This window comes from Papio anubis, chromosome 20 (genome assembly GCF_008728515.1).
Source record: "Papio anubis isolate 15944 chromosome 20, Panubis1.0, whole genome shotgun sequence".
Taxonomy (NCBI): Eukaryota; Metazoa; Chordata; class Mammalia; order Primates; family Cercopithecidae; genus Papio; species Papio anubis.
Window position 1 is genome coordinate 41,601,129 of NC_044995.1, and position 13,734 is coordinate 41,614,862.

At 53.5% G+C, this 13,734-nt stretch overlaps 1 protein-coding gene across 2 annotated transcripts; it reads right to left on the minus strand.

Moving 5' to 3' along the window:
• Positions 1–4,982: 4,982 nt before the first annotated feature.
• Positions 4,983–13,734, minus strand: MRPL4 (mitochondrial ribosomal protein L4). 2 transcript variants are annotated; one of them, XM_003914949.4, is made up of 9 exons: positions 13,388–13,734; positions 13,229–13,301; positions 12,991–13,141; positions 10,426–10,477; positions 8,221–8,338; positions 6,719–6,825; positions 6,526–6,635; positions 6,364–6,440; positions 4,983–5,421 (listed from the first exon to the last, which is right to left on the minus strand). In XM_003914949.4, exons 1-9 carry the CDS (start codon positions 13,442–13,444, stop codon positions 5,276–5,278), a joined length of 891 nt encoding a protein of 296 aa, XP_003914998.3. In that variant the 5' UTR covers positions 13,445–13,734; the 3' UTR covers positions 4,983–5,275. The 2 variants fall into 2 exon arrangements, with proteins under 2 accessions (XP_003914998.3, XP_017807676.1); XM_017952187.1 differs by lacking the exon at positions 4,983–5,421 and having other exon boundaries at positions 5,925–6,440.

Consider the following 13,734-nt stretch of genomic DNA (forward strand, 5'->3'; position numbering starts at 1 on the left):
CCAAGGTGGGCGGATCATGAGGTCAAGAGTTCGAGATCAGCCTGACCAACATGATGAAACCCCGTCTCTACTAAAAATACAAAAATTAGCCAGGAGTGGTGGCAGACACCTATGATCCCAGCTACTCGGGAGGTTGAGGCAGGAGACTTGCTTGAATCGGGGAGGCAGAGATTGCAGTGAGCCGAGATTGCACCACTGCACTCCAGCCTGGGTGACAGAGTGAGATTCTGTCTCAAAACAACAACAACAACAACAACAACAACAAACAGAAAAACAAACAAACAAAAGCTGTGTATTCTGTACTCTTAGTGTCACCTTCTCCAAATTCTGAAATACAGCTCCTTATTTATTTATTTATTTATTTATTTATTTAGAGATGGAGTCTCGCTCTGTTGCCCAGGCTGGAGTGCAGTGGCCCAATATCACCTTGCTGCAACCTCCGCCTCCAGGGTTTAAACGATTCTCCTGCCTCAGCCTCCCGTAGCTGAGAATACAGGCACCCAGCACCACGCCCAGCTAATTCTTTTGTATTTTTAGTAGAGATGGGTTTTCACTGTGTTGGTCAGGCTGTTCTCAAACTCTTGACCTCAAGTGTTCCACCTGCCTCGGCCTTCCAAAGTGCTGGGATTACAGGCGTGAGCCACTGCTCCCAGCCACAAAAAAAGATTTTAAAAATAGAAAGGAGAGGGCCAGGCTCAGTGGCTCATGCCTGTAATCTCAGCACTTTGGGAGGCTGAGGCGGGCGGATCACCTGAGGTTGGGAATCCGAGACCAGCCTGACCAACATGGTGAAACCCTGTCTCTGCTAACAATACAAAATTAGCAGGGTATTGTGGAGCATGCCTGTAATCCCAGCCAGAAGAATTGCCTGAACCCGGGAGGCGGAGGTTGAGATTAGCCGAGATTGCGCCGTTGCACTCCAGCCTGGGCAAGAAGAGCAAAACTCTGTCAAAAAAAAAAAAAAAAAAAAAGAAAAAAATAGGCCAGGTTCGGTGGCTCACGCTTGTAATCCCAGCACTTTGGGGGGCTGAGGCGGGCGGATCACCTGAGGTCAGGAGTTCGAGACCAGCCTGACCAATATGGTGAAACCCTGTCTCTACTAAAAACACAAAAATTAGCCAGGTGTAGTGGTGGCTGCCTGTAATCCCAGCTACTCTGGAGGCTGAGGCAGGAGAATCACTTGAATCCAGGAGGCGGAAGTTGCAAGTGTGCCAAGATCCAGCCACTGCACTCCAGCCTGGGCAAGAGAGTGAGACTCTGTCTGGGAAAAAAAAAAAAAAAAAAAAGAAAAAGAAAAAAATGAAAAAAATGAAAAAAAAGGAGAAATTTGGACACAGAAACAGACACATACCGACAGGGACAACGTCATGTAAAGATGAAGGTGGAGACTGAAGCAGTGTGGCTACAAGCCAAGGAATGTCAAAGATTGTCAGCAAAGCAAACCGCCAGAGGCTAGGAGAAGGATCTGGAACAGACTCCCTTAGAAGGAGCTAATCCTGTTCTTCATCTTGGATTTCCAACCTCCAGAAACAGGAGAGAATAAATTTCTGTTGACTAACCCCCCCAACCCCCACAGTTTGTGGCACTCCTACAGCAGCCCTAACAAACTCGTATACCCCACCTATTTAATTAACGAATTAATTCATTAATTCCTTCATTCATTATTCATTTTTTTTCGAGACCAAGTCTTGCACTGTCACCCCAGGCTTGAGGGCAGTGGTGTGACCTCGGCTCACTGCAACCTTCGCCTCCCAGGTTCAAGTGATTCTCCTGCCTCAGCCTCCCAAGTAGCTGGGATTATAGACACCTGCCTCCATGTCCCATCAATTTTTGTATTTTTAGTAGAGACGGGGTTTAACCATATTGGCCAGGCCTGTCTTGAACTCCTGTCCTCTAGTGATCCACCTGCCTTGGCCTCCCAAAGTGCTGGGATTACAGGCATGAGCCACTGCTCCCGGCCTATTTTTTATAGAGACAAGGTCTTGCTGTGTTGCCCAGGCTGGTCTCAAACTCCTGGCCACAGCCTTCCAAGTAGCTGGGACTGCAGGTGCATGCCACCATGTCCAACTATGCCAATTATTTTAAAGCACATTCTAGGCAGTGTGTGATACTTGTCTTTTCTTTTCTTTCTTCTTTTTTTTGAGTCAGGGTCTTGATCTATTGCCCAGGCTGGATTGCAGTGGTGCGATCTCAGCTCACTGCAGCCTCCACCCCCAGGGCTCAAACGATCCTCCTGCCTCAGCCTCCAAAGTAGCTGGGACCACAGGCACACCACCATACCCAGCTAACTGTTCTATTTTTAGTAGAGATAGGGTCTCACTATGTTGCCCAGGCTGGTCTGAAACTCCTGTGCTCCCGCCTCAACCTCCCAAAAGTGCTGGGATTACAGGCATGAGCCACCAGGCCCGTCTGTATCATTTTTTTTCTGATGCCTGTTTTTATCCTCAATCTGGCTGAGGGATTCCGGTGTGGGGGAATACGTTCTGACCCACTTCTTTTGAAAATCTGTCTGGGCAGCAGTTGGTGTCACCGTGTTTCCTGACAGGTATGACGCAGACTGAACCACATTTATACTCCTGGCTGCAACTCTCCAGGCTGGGCCAGGCACTGTCAGGCCAACAGCTGGGTGTTACTCTAGGCCTTGATGCCCCAACAAGACTGGCAAGAGGAACAGTAGTGAGGTGGCATTTTCTGCTGAGCTTCGGCACGCCTTTAACTGTGTGGGTTTTTTTTTTTTTTGAGACAGTCTTGCTCTGTCGCCAGGCTGGAGTGCAGTGGTACGGTCTCGGCTCCTGCAACCTCCGCCTCCCGGGTTTAAGTGATTCTCCTGCCTCAGCCTCCTGAGTAGCTGGGACTACAGGCGCCCACTACCACGCCCAGCTAATGTTTTGTACTTTTAGTAGAGACTGGGTTTCACCATGTTGGCCAGGATGGTCTTGATCTCTTGACCTCATGATCCACCCACCTAGGCCTTCCAAAGTGCTGGGATTATAGGCGTGAGCCACTGCACCTGGCCTTAATTGTTTTTTTTTTTTTTGTGCTGTTGTTTTTGAGACCGAATCTCACTCTGTCACCCAGGCTGGAGTGTAGTGGCGTGATCTTGGCTCACTGCAAGCTCTGCCTCCCGGGTTCATGCCATTCTCCTGCCTCAACCTCCTGAGTAGCTGGGACTACAGGTGCCCGCCACCACGCCCGACTAATTTTTTGTATTTTTAGTACAGACAGGGTTTTACCATGTTAGCCGGGATGGTCTCGATCTCCTGACCTCGTGATCCACCAGCCTCAGCCTCCCAAAGTGCTGGGATTACAGGCGTGAGACACCACGCTCGGCCAACTGGTTTTAATAGCTTTTTCTTTTTTATTTAGTCAAATCTGCTGCTTCAAGGATCAAAGTCTATGTCCACTGAGGGTGTTTGGAGAATGTGTTGCAATCTCCGAAGGCAATCTCAAGAGAGGAATTCCAGAGATGTTTTCAGTCAGGGGTGGCCCAGCAGCTAGGGATGGCTGTGTGGCCGCTTAGCCTGGCTGGGCCCACACAGGCAGAAGGCAGTCCTGATTGACTTTATTTTATTTATAGATGGAGTCTCCCTCTGTCGTCCAGGCTGGAGCACAGTGGCACTATCTTGGCTCACTGCAACCTCTGCCTCCTGGATTCCAGTAATTCTCCTGCCTCAGCCTCCTGAGTAGCTGGGATTACAGGCGCCCACCACCACTCCCGGCTTGGCCAGGGTGGTCTCAAACTCCTGACCTCCGGTGATCCACCTGGCTGAGCCTCCCAAAGTTCTGGGATTATAGGCGTGAGTCACCGCACCCAGCTGGTTGACTTTAAATAAATCGATCACATTGTCTGCACTATAGTCTGTTATGGCTGTTAAGAAAAATTAACTTGGCAGGCAAACAATCTCAGCAAAATCAAAAATTGGGATGCTGTTTTTTTTTTTAAGACAGTGTCTCACTTTGTCACCCATGCTGGAGTGTGGTGGCTCGATCTCTGCTCACTGCAACCTCTGCTTCCTGGGCTCAGGTGATCCTCCCACCTCAGCCTCCCAAGTAGCTGGGACCACAGGTAGACACCACCATGCCCACTTAATTTTTGTATTTTTTTGCAGAGACAGGGTTTCACCATGTTGCCCAGGCTGGTCTGGAACTCCTGGGCTCAAGTGCTCCTCCCACCTTGACCTCCCAAAGTGCTAAAGTTACAGGTGTGAGTCACCACGCCCAGCTGGTGTTTTTAAACATGGGCTTATCTGCTCACTTACAGCGAGACATTTACTTTTCTGACTGTGCTTACAGGAAGTCACTCTGAAAACTCAGGTTTACACATGACATCTAATTGCACAATCAAGCACACGCTCTCAGGCTGCATGAAGTACTGTCGCAGACAGGACTGCAAACACTCCCGGGGTGGGAATGGCTGGCAGCAGTGCTCAGGAGAAGGATGTGACAGGAGTCAGCTCCTAGGAAGTGCTGGCGCCCACGCACCTGTGAGCTCCGGGAGTCTGACTCACCGGGTAAGTGAATTCTTGTAATTTCCACAAACAGCCCTGGGGTTCCCTTAAACCAGACTGTGAGCCTCTTGAGATGGCGGATCCTCAGCGGTGTCCAGAACCCGGGAAGGAGCCCAACGTGCCCAATGCAGTTATTAAAAATGACACTGAGGGCCGGGCGCGGTGGCTCAAGCCTGTAATCCCAGCACTTTGGGAGGCCGAGACGGGCGGATCATGAGGTCAGGAGATCGAGACCATCTTGGCTAACACAGTGAAACCTCGTCTCTACTAAAAAATACAAAAAACTAGCCGGGCGAGGTGGCGGGCGCCTGTAGTCCCAGCTACTCGGGAGGCTGAGGCAGGAGAATGGCGCAAACCCGGGAGGCGGAGCTTGCAGTGAGCTGAGATCCGGCCACTGCACTCCAGCCCAGGCGACAGCGCGAGACTCCGTCTCAAAAAAAAAAAAAAAAAAAAAAAAGACACTGAGAAGTTATCTGTTTATCCTCCTTGATTCAAAAATACAATTTATTTTAAAAACAAAGAGAGAATGGATGCAGGAGCCCGCCTGGGCTCTCTGTGGAGTCGCCCCTTCCCAATGGCGATGGCCACTCCCTGTGGCCTCAGTTTCCTCCCTGGAATGAGGGGGTCCAGGTGGCACCGTCCTCGAAGGGTGGACGTGGGCCTGAGGCTCCCAAGTCAGCCACGGGCTCTGCCTGGCTCAGAAGAGGTGCTTCACATCACGAGTGGTACGGGGTGGCCACCGGGCCCTGGGTAGCGTGGGGTGGGGGTCAGGGGAAGTTGCTGTAGGGCAGGTTGAAGGGGTAGAGGGGTTTGTAACGCGAGTCCTGCCAGAGCAGCTTGTCCTCCAGGAAGGCGATGGTGGGAAGCGTCAGGACCAGCGTCTGGTGCTTCAGCATGCTGTGCACATTTAGGCCTGGGGGCGGGGTGGGGGACAGTCAGGGCGGGGCTGCCTCTCTCCTCATCCCACCCACATCGGAGTCCCTTTGTGCTTACAGAAGAGAGACCTTCACCGTGGTCTAGTGGTCTAGTGTGACTTTGTGAGCCCAGCAGCCCGGGGCCAGACCCTGCCCGGCCGCTTGTTGCCTGTAAGCCTCTGGCCAAGGAGCTGCTCCCAGATCATCATCTGCTGGCCGAGTCCCTCGGAATGCCAGGCTCGGCCCTGTGCCTGGCCGGGACTCCTGGCTCCCATTCCGGTGAGGGAGACCCAGGGCAAACGATGGGAGGGCAGGGGAGTGACGGGGCGGGTCATGCAGGGCCTGATGTGCCACCCTGAGGACTTGGGCTTTCATCCTGAGAGAGCTGGGAAAGCTGGCCAGGGCTGTGGGTTGAGGGACAGGACCTGACTCAGGCTCACGTCGCCATCTGGTGGCCGTGAAAGGAACAGACTGTGGCTTTGGCAGAGGTGACCTTGGAGCCTTTTTTTTTTTTTTTTTTTTTTTTTGAGGCAAGAGTCTCGCTCTCTCCCCCAGGTTTGGGTGCAGTGGTGCGATCATGACTCACTGAAGCCTTGGCCCCCGGAGCTCAAGCTATCCGCCTAGCTCAGCCCCCTGAGTAGCTGGGACTACAGGTGCACACCACCATGCCTAACTTTTTTATTTCTAGTACAGATGGGAGCCTCACTATATTGGCCAGACTATCTTGGCCTCCCAAAGTACTGGGATTACAAGCATGAGCCACCATCCCCAGCCAAGCACCTCTTTAGGAAAGATTATTGCTTTGGGCAAGCTGAGAGTTGGGTCTGGGCGCGTGGTCACTGCCCAAGGCCACTCAGTGACCAGACGCTGGATTTGAACTGCTGTGATTCTAACAGTGGAGACTGCACGTGCACACTCTGGGGGCCTGGGCCTTAGCTCACCAACAGCCGGGATCAGGTTGAAGGTCTTGAGCCTAGAGGTGGCCTCCACGATGCTCTGTGGCATCTCCTCGTATGTCCTGTAAGAGAGGACAGGGAGTGGGGGTTGAACCCTCAGAGTACAGAGCTCAGGCCCCCTGCCCCTGCTCTGCCCTGTGTCCTCACAAGTCCACGAGGAGCACGGAGTCCCCCCAGCGGCGGTAGCGCGCCAGCTCCGTCAGGTACTGTGGGTCTCCGGTGGGCAGCTCTAGGGAGTCCATAATGTGCAGGTCATCCTGGTGAAAGGAAAGGATGGTTTGAGCCTTGGGTCCAGAGCAGCCCCACCTCTAGCAGCTGTCTGGGCCCCCCATGGCTATACCTGGGCCAGCTTGATGCTCAGCGCCACTTTGAGGCCCAGGGCCCGCACCTTCATGGGCAGCATGTAGTAGTAACTCGTGGGGCCCCGGGGGCCATGGGCAACACCTCCTGTGGGGACAGAGGCGTGTGAGCAGGGAGGGGCCACTGCAGAGCTTGGAGGTCAGCAATCTGCTGCAGTGGCTGGCATGGGGTGACAGGAGAGAGGGGGCACTGCCAGGAATCAGGCAGAGAGGGTGGGGCCTCAGGGGAGGCTGGATCAGGGACAACATGGGACCAGTGACTTTGCTTCACTGGGCTTCAGTTTCCCCAGCTGTCACACTCTGAGACAGGGCTGGCGAAGGTGGCTCATACCAGCACTTTGGGAGGCTGAGGACGGAGATCACTTGAGCCCAGGAGCTCAAGGCTGCAGTGAGCTATGATTGTGCCACTGCACTACAGCCTGGGCAATACAGTGAGATCCTGCCTCAAAAGCAAACAATAAAAAAAACAAATCACCTTGAGATCGGACAGTTCCTGCCTCATAGGACACCAGGAGTTATGGTGTGGATTCCATAGAGTGGCTAGAGGGTGAACTTAACTCAAGCACAGCTGTTAATGCTGAAATTATCAGGAGGTTCGAACTTTCAGATCTAGGGGGAGAGGGAGGCATCAGGCACACTTTCCAGTGGAGCTAGCAGTATGATTTGGGAGCAATAACAGTTGGGGAGACCCCTGCAAGCACCATGTGTTGGTGTCCGCCCTCGCCTGGGCCTTGGATATGCAGCAGAGAAGACGACAGACATGGTCCCTGCTCTCATGCCATTCACATTTCGGCAGGGCAGAAAAGAGGCTCAGCTGTAGAAGAAATCAGGGTAGCCCTGGGGGATGTGGAAGGAAAGGAGATCAAGGGGGGCTTCCTGGAGGAGGTGTGGCCCAGAACCCTGAAAGGTGAGGAGAGCTGGCCGGGTAAACAGGTGACGGGGTGGCTGGCACCACCCTGAATCATCTTGTTAGCATCCAAGAAAATAAAAAGTTAAAAACAAACCAACAACTACAACCAAAAAAAAAAACAGAGAGTCATCTCTGCCTGGTCAGAGAGGGAAAGGAGGGGATGAGGGGGCAAGGTGTGCAGCCACCAGGGCCCATGATGACAAGGAGGAGTTCAGGTTCCACGCAAAGGCTGAGGGAGGTGGGAGATTTAGGAAGAGCTCTCCGGGTGCTGTGGGAAGTGTGGGTCAGGAGAGGATGACAGGAGGTGAGGTCAAGAGGGGCTGTGGCCACGGGCTGAAGAGGGAGGGCATGAGAGAAGGAGGAGTGGATGGCTCCCAGATCTGTCCCCCAACATGGGTAGTGAGGTCCAAGGACCTCAGTTCCAATGTCACCAGCCCAGTGGTTCCATGAGGTGGAGGGAACAGGGCTGACACGATACCACGCCAGATGTGCGCAGCTGTGTGTGAGTAAACACCCAGGTCCTTCCCTGGCTCCCCCACCCCTCTCCGCCCCCTCCACCCTGTCCCCAGTTACCTCCTCGCCAGATTGGAGAGCGGATGCTGCCATGCCGGGCCCGCCCGGTGCCTTTCTGTGGCCAAGGCTTCCGGCCACCACCCCGTACCTCGGCCCTCGTCTTGGTCTTGGCATAGCTCTGGAGGCACAAAGTGAGGAGGGGGTCAGGTCCACGAGGCAGGTGTCAGGGAGCCGGGCAGATCAGTCCTGCCATGGGGAAGTCAGGCAGGAGGCACCATGATGATGGGCTCTCTCAGGCCAAGCACAGAGAGCTTGGGGACCGAGGGGGAGGGTAAAGAAGTCAGAGCTCCTGCCCCATGCCAGCCTCACAAAGGCAGGGGCTCTGCCGCCGGGCATGCAGGGGGTGCTCGGTATTTTCTGAACTATTGATTTTTTTTTTTTTTTGAGACAGTCTCACTCCGTCACCCAGGCTGTGGAGTGCAAGTGGTGCGACCTCGGCTCACTGCAACCTCTGATTCCTGGATTCAAGCGATTCTCCAGCCTCAGCCTCCCAAGTAGCTGAGATTACAGGTGCCCGTCACCATGCCAGGCTAATTTTTTTTTTTTGAGATGGAGTCTTGCTGTGTCACCCAGGCCGGAGTGCAGTGGCATGATCTCGGCTCACTGCAACCTCCACTTCCCGGGTTCAAGCAATTCTCCTGTCTCAGCCTCCAGAGTAGCTCGGACAACAGGCGCCCGCCACCACGCCCAACTAATATTTGTATTTTTAGTTATTAGTAAATACTAATATTTAGTATTTTTAGTAGAGACGGGGTTTCACCATATTGGTCAGGCTGGTCTTGAACTCCTGACCTTGTGATCCACCCACCTCGGTCTCCCAAAGTACTGGGATTACAGGCGTGAGCCACCGCGCCTGGGCCCGGCTAATTTTGTGTATTTTTAGTAGAGATGGGGTTTTGCCACATTGACTAGGCTGTTCTGGAACTCCCGGCCTCAAGTGATCCACCTGCCTTGGCCTCCCAAAGTGCTGGGATTATAGGTGTGAGCCACTGTACCGGCCTATTTTTGAACAATTTTAATGTGGTTGTAGCTGCAAGGAGGGAATGACGCAGACAGGGAGAATCAGGAAAGAGGAGCAGGGCAAGGAAATCAGGAAGAGCTTGGAATAGCAGACTGATGACTTTATTCCTAGGGTGATGGCGAGCCAGGGAAGGTGTGACAGGGGAAGGACTGGCCAGACCTCTGGGGTGGATGGATAAGACCCCAACGGTAATGGATTCTTCAATGTTCTTGGCATAAAACCCAGACTCCTCCCCACTGCTCCCACTGGCCTCTGTGGCAACACTGGGTTCCTTGTGGTCCCTGCCATGGGGCCTTTGCACGCCCCGTTTCTGTTCTCTCCACCCTAGCCCCACTGCCTCTTTGATCTGGTTAGCTTCTCAGTAGACCCAAGGTTCAACATCCCGTTCTCTGGGACATGCTCATAATTATACATTACGTATGACCATCTAACTCACCTTCACTTCTCCCATGACACTGTGACCTTCCATTAGAATCGGAACTTTGCCCATCTTTTTTGAGGGGTTGTGGGGGAAGGGGTAGAGACTGGGTCTTGCTGTTTCCCAGGCTGATCTTTCCTGGCCCCAAGCAACCCACCCACCTCAGCCTCCACTGCTGGGATTACAGGCCTGAGCCACTGCACCCAGCCCAACCTTGCCTGTTTTGTCCTTGTGGTCCCTGCTATATCCTCTGTCACCCACCACAATGCCCACATCAGTGAGTGATCAGAAAACAACTGAAAATGAGCTGGGCATGGTGGCTCACACCTGTAATCCCAGCACTTTGGGAGGCCGAGGCAGGTAGGTTCCTTGAGGTCAGGAGTTTGAGACCAGCCTGGCCAACATGGTGAAACTCCGTCTCTACTAAAAATACAAAAATTAGCCCACGTGGTGGCGGGCACCTGTAATCCCAGCTACTCAGGAGGCAGAGGCAGGGGAATCACTTGAACCCAGGAAGCGGAGGTTGCAGTGAACTGAGATCGTGCCACTGCACTCCAGCCTGGGTGACAGAGTGAGACTCCATCTCCATCTCAAAAAAAAAAAAAGAGAACTAAAAATGGACCCATCAGTGAGTGGCTCAGGAAACAGATGAGGCCCCAGCTGAGCAGTCCAGAGAAAACCCAGTGATGGGCTTCCTCTGGGTCCCGTCCCCAACCTCCCCAGGAAGCTCCTCCTTCCTGCCTCCTTGCTCCATTTAGTCACTCACAATCCTCTTGAAGTTCTTCTGCCACATGGCAACCTGGTGCAGGATGTCCAGCCTGCAGGGAGGAAGGACACATGAGAAGCCCAACTCTGCTTCAAAAGCCTCCACCTCCAATACAGGAAAACCCAGGATTCTCCCTTCCGCCTCCGGGGCCCTGTGTGATTTGCTTCTGCCCCTCACTGACCCCATCTTGAAATTCTGCCTCAAGACCTTGGCACTTGCTCTTCCCTCTGTCTGAAACACTGTCCTGGATGGTTCCTTCTCAGCCTACAGGTGTCAGCCCCGATAACTGCTGAGAGGCGCCTCCTAAAGAAAGAGCCACCCTGACCAGGTGCAGTGGCTCATGCCTGTAATCCTGGCACTTTGAGAGGCCAAGGCAGGTGGATCACTTGTGGCCATGAGTTTAAGACCAGCCTGGGCAACATGGAGAAGCGATGTCTCTCCAAAATATACAAAAATTAGCTGGGCACAGTGGTACATATCTGTCATTCCAGCTACGTGGGAGGCTGAGGCATGAGAATTACTAGAACCCAGGAAGCAGAGGTTGAAGTGAGCCGAGAGCGAGAGTGCCACTGCACTCCAGCCTGGGCGACAAGAGCCAAACTTCGTCTCAAAAAAAAAACAAAAAAAAAACACGCCACCCCTTCTTCCTTGTTTTTCCTACCATTACTTTTTTCCTGCTATTACACTTGACTTATTGCCACCTTCTTCGGGGACTGGTTTGCCTCTCTAGTTCTATACCATTCCATACAGTCACATACTCAACATCTGAAACGTGCCCAGTGCTCTATGCTAAAATGTGATTTTGACATAGTTTTAAATACAGGTATTTAAATGTATTTACATTATTGAAATCAATTTCACCTGTTTTTTTTTTTTTTTTGAGATGGAGTCCATCTCTGTTGCCCAGGCTGGAGTGCAGTGGTATGATCTCGGCTCACTGCAACCTCTATCTCCCTGGGTGCAAGTGATTCTCATGCCTCAGCCTCCAGAGTAGCTGGGACTACAGGCTTGCACTATGATGTCAGGCTAATGTTTGTATTTTTAGTAGAGACGGGGTTTCACCATGTTGGCCAGGCTGGTCTCCAACTCCTGGCTTTAAGTGATCCGCCCGCCTTGGCCTCCCAATGTGCTGGGATCACAGATGTGAGCCACAGTATGCAGCCCCTACATTTTCTTTCCTTATTTTTTTTGAGACGGAGTCTCGCTTTGTGGTCCAGGATGGAGTGCAGTGGCACGATCTTGGCTCACTGCAAGCTCCGCCTCCTGGGTTCACGCCATTCTCCTGCCTCAGCCTCCCGAGTAACTACAGGCGCCCGCCACCACGCCTGGCTAATTTCTTTTTTTCTTTTTTGAGACGGAGTCTCGCTCTGTCGCCCAGGCTGGAGTGCAGTGGCCCGATCTCCGCTCACCAGCCTCCGGGTTCACGCCATTCTGCTCCTCAGCCTCCCGGTAGCTAGACTACAGGCTTACTCCTCGGCCTGGGCTAGTTTTTGTATTTTTAGTAGAGACGGGTTTCACTCATGTTAGCCAGATGGCTTCATCTCCTGACCTCAGGATCCACCTGCCTCTGCCCCTCCCAAAGTGCTGGGATTACAGGCTTGAGCCACCGCTACCGCCCGGCTTAATTTCTTTTGCACTTTTAGTAGACATGTGCTCCCCACCGCGGTTAGCCAGACGGTCTCGACCGCGACCCTGATCCACCGGCCTCCCAGCGCTGGAATTACAGGCGTGAGCCACAGCGCCCAGCGTGGCCGCTACATTTTCTTAGAGATGTTATGAACAGCAGGTTAACTAAAATGCAAACAGCCTCTTCCAGGCACCTAGGAATGTTTAGTCTCTTTAATGCTCTTATTTGCAAAAAACAATTAATAAAGATTGGCCGGGCACGGTGGCTCAAGCCTGTAATCCCAGCACTTTGGGAGGCCGAGACGGGCGGATCACGAGGTCGGGAGATCGAGACCATCCTGGCTAACACGGTGAAACCCCGTCTCTACTAAAAAATACAAAAAACTAGCCGGGCGAGGTGGCAGGCGCCTGTAGTCCCAGCTACTCGGGAGGCTGAGGCAGGAGAATGGCGTGAACCCGGGAGGCGGAGCTTGCAGTGAGCTGAGATCCGGCCACTGCACTCCAGCCTGGGCGACAGAGCGAGACTCCGTCTCAAAAAAAAAAAAAAAAAAAAAAAAAAAAATTAATAAAGATTATCAGCATTTCTATAAAACTTATTATGTGCCAGAATTAAGTCATTTACTCATCACAGCAACCTCCCCAGAGCTGACAAAATAGGGGCACTGAGGCACAAGAGGTGAAGGCAGGATTTGAACCTAATCAGTCGGGCTCCAGAGTTCCATCTCCCTAACCCTTAGAGGATGTCACCTCTCAGGCTTCAATCTCACACAGCGCTACAGCAGGGGAAACTGTCATCATCCCCCACTTTGACAGGTGGAGAAAAGGAGGCTGTAGAAATCCAGCACTTTTCCAACGGTACAAGCCCAAAGTCATCCTGACTCCTGAACTCCCGCTCTTCATCCCTCTGCCACTCAGTTCACCATTACAGTCTTCGCTCACCTGGGCGCGGTGGCGAAAACATCGGGGTGCAGGTCGGCCAGGCCCACGCGCTCCTGCTCGAAGCCTCGCAGGGACTCGACCCAGGCCTGCACCGGGCGTCGATGAGCGGGTACCGGGAGCTCGACTTTGCGCAGCACGGGCTCCAGGAGACCTGGAGCGATGGCGGGGGTCAGGGGTTAGGGTCAAGGGTCAAACCTCTCTGTCGCTGCCCCTCCTGGAGCCACCCCGGTTGCCTTACCCTCGCTCGCCACCGCCACCTGCTCCGGGTTCTCGGTCGGACGCGCTGCCTCTTCCGCCAGCGAACTCAGGCCCTGCAAGGGGTGGGCGAAAGTGAGAGACGACCCCTGGACACCCCCAAATTTCATCCTTCGACCACGCCTCCAGCCCCTGGCCTCACCCGGCAGCCTGTAGGCCGAAGCCAGGCGCGCGCCCCGGCCCGGACCAACTGCAGCATCGCCTCGCAGCCTCCCACGCCGCGGGAGGTCAAGGCCACTGGAGCTTCGCGCGGCGCCGATGGATGACGTCACGCACGCGACGCCGCCTGATCCGCCGCGACTCACCCCTGGAAAGCTGAGTGTGCAAAACCGAAGATGGAGGGGGTCCGACCTGGCGTGCCCAGACCTCCACCCCAGTACTAATCCCCAGACCCAATTTTCACTCCCGCCTCAAGGACCCTCCACAACATTAGGTAACCGGACCTCACAGCAAGAAACCCCAGCTTCCGTAGGCCTAGCCTACTTTGGG